The sequence below is a fragment of the Aulonocara stuartgranti genome, assembly GCF_965226115.1.
Source record: "Aulonocara stuartgranti genome assembly, chromosome: 15".
In the NCBI taxonomy this organism is placed as follows: domain Eukaryota; kingdom Metazoa; phylum Chordata; class Actinopteri; order Cichliformes; family Cichlidae; genus Aulonocara; species Aulonocara stuartgranti.
In genome coordinates, this window is record NC_138951.1 from 9,268,245 (window position 1) to 9,271,171 (window position 2,927).

At 40.3% G+C, this 2,927-nt stretch overlaps 1 protein-coding gene across 1 annotated transcript; it reads left to right on the forward strand.

Annotated features, from left to right (window-relative positions):
- Nucleotides 1–387: 387 nt before the first annotated feature.
- LOC309689351 (uncharacterized protein) lies at nt 388–1,994 on the forward strand (the record flags this gene model as incomplete). Its single annotated transcript, XM_082505690.1, has 2 exons — nt 388–929; nt 1,856–1,994. The coding sequence occupies 2 exons, from the start codon at nt 388–390 to the stop codon at nt 1,992–1,994; spliced, it is 681 nt and encodes a 226-aa protein (XP_082361816.1).
- Between the last annotated feature and the right edge of the window lie 933 nt (nt 1,995–2,927).

The window sequence follows — 2,927 nt, forward strand, 5'->3', positions numbered from 1 at the left end:
AGGCGCAGCACGTTTAAAATGAAGTCTTCAGTTTCCAGATTCCTGCAGAGTGTTGCTTTAAACTCATTTTTGCTTATCGCAGCTGCATATTTAGAAATGTTTCCGCCAAACGTGAGACCATAAAAATATTTTAAATGTAAATAGGATGTAAATAAGCTCAACTTCAGCACTGAATACATGGTGTTTGTGCCATTTATACAAATTACATGCATGCATTGTATGTTATGAATTCTAATTTACAACATGAAGAGTACCCCAGCTTTTTTATTAATTAAGTATGTAAGTGAAGTAAACCAGCCCACTTGCATATTTATCTCACTCAGTTTTATTATCTTCACCAGCTGGCCAAGTTCACAGTCACACACTTCTACCTCTTTTCAGGTTACCATGCGATATTGTTGGACAAACGTCATCTTGGCTTTGGTATCCATGGCAACCCTAGCACTGTGCCAAAGTGGAGATGGGGACTGGGGTTCAGGCTTTGACATCTACTCTGTGATAATGGCCACCAATAACACATTGCAGGCTGTTGGTGATGAGCCTGCGAAGGTCAAAAACAGCCACGACTGGACCACATCGGCAGCATCCTCACCGTCACCTACACCTGTGCTCCACCACGAGCCCCAGCCGGACAGGTGCTCGGTCCACTTCAGCACCAACACTGCTTCAGCTCGAAGGCTGAAGGCCCAGAGAGAGGAGCTGGCCTACCTGCAGGCCATACAGCATGGGAACAAGGCAGTGATGGAAAACTTGGTGCAATTTGTAGGGAATGAGCTGGGAGATCAGCGCTATGAAGATGTGATCAAGGAAAATGTCATTGGCATTCAAGAGGACCAAAAGAGCTGGCACGAGGTGGTAGAAAAAGCAGAAGAGGATCTAAAAAAGCAGCTGGAGGGAGATGTACCGGACTCCTTCTCTGGGATCCACAAGTGAGTGCAGTAAATCAAATGTGTTTGTGCCAAACGTCATAAAGTTAACAGCTGAAATGTAAAGACGACAGTTAAAAAGAAAAAGAAAAAGAACCTGCTGTTTGTTTCTGTTGTTAAGATTAATTAACTGTGGTAGCACATATACTGAAGATATTGTGGGGAAAGACGATGTAAAAAAGAAAAGATGTAGGTTGACTTAAGTCTATCACCAGGCAGTTGCTGGTTATTGAAATGTGAAATTCTGAATATTTTTCCTCTCTTAGATTTATGATTTATGTTAAATGGGCTTTGTTTGAGGTTTGGAATTTTTAATTGATAAATACAAGCGTTGGAAAAATTTGATAACCATTTTTCATCATTTCCATCAATCATAAATTAAAACACTACCCATGTAAACAAAAAGCAAAACTAGATTAAACTACATTAATCATTAATAATAAAATAGTAATTGTTTACCAAACTGAGACTCATTTTAGGTATCTGAAGCTGACGCACTGTGTAAAAAAACTATTTCTAATATAAAAGAGAAACAGAGTAACAGGTGGGGTTTTTTGGAAGTACTTAAACACCCCGCAATTAGAAGAAATACATCTCTGGATAATCAGCAGGTGACACAGGGAAAAATGCACTGAAATGAAAAAGATTGAGGACTAAATACACACAAGGGAACTATGGTAACAAGGCGAAGATGAACTCAATCAGACAATAACAAGGGCAGGAGAAGAACAAAGAACAAAAAATATCACATAGAGACCCGATGGCATATAAGTGATAGTTTCTTGAGCACATGTGACCCCCCGTTATATTTTCATGCCCTCGCATTTTCTTTTTCTTACCCTCTGCTGTTGTTTCTTCTTGTGTCCGGTGCTTTCTCCTTGTCATCACTCACTCGGCCGGCCACCTGGACTGTTGGTCCTTCGGAGCAGAATCAGAGAGGAGTCCTTGGCCTTTGAAGACATGCTTCGTGCTGCAGCGGACATCGCCAGCAGGCTGGAGAGCTCAGCACAGGCCCTGCACGCTTCATTCACCAAGCAAATGAAAGACATTGTGAAAATCCATCGCTGAGAAAGCATTGAAAAGTGTTTTGAAAAGTGTTTGCGCATCATCCTTGAACTTGTGAATGATGTTTGGCATTCCGTGAGGTCCCAAATTCAAGAAATATACCCTCTCGCCATTTTATAATTGTATTTTTATGTACATGTGCTGAGCAGTTCTGGGATGCAACAGTGTGTTAAGGTTAAACTTCACATCAACTGAAGCAGTCAACGAAGATGGATTGTTGACACCTCCCTTTCACTGAATATCTCCACGACGGATGACATACGATTTTCCATCCACGCATTATTCGTGGAATTTTTGTGAGGTCAAATATGGGAACAGCATGCAGTGCAGCTTTGAGCTAAGCTCCGTGTTTATGGATCAAAATAGATGGGCCTTCGGAGAACAAAACATAATGACTCTGTTACTCTTCTCCAGGGGAAGCTATGGGTTGGCCATCTGGTTCCAGGGTAAGGGTGGAGTCTGGGATATACTTATAATGACTATGTGGTAACAGAGATTTTGTTTCTGCAACAATAAGTGAGGGAGGGGACTGGAACAACTAATAAAGGGTTTGTTTTCTTAAGAGAAATATCCAGGGGGATAAGTTTCTATATAAATATTAAGACAGATCCTATGATTAGAAGGGGGGGGGGGGGGGGGGGGGGGAATAAACTGTCTATGCATGATATGTTTGCACAGTTTCCTGGCTTAAGCAACTTATTTAAACAAGGTTTCTCTTTAATCCCGGTAGGACTTCCTGGAGGGGGATGCCTTTTCATTTTTTAAAATAAAATATGTAGCATTATATTATTACGAGTTTAGAAAATAGATTTATGTTCAATCCTATAAACGGCAAAATTTTACATAAATAAAGCACCTTGTTGTTTGATGTTTTTTACACTTACATGTTTTTTTTAACAAAAATATTCATTATGGTGTTTTCACAGCTCCTAGTTA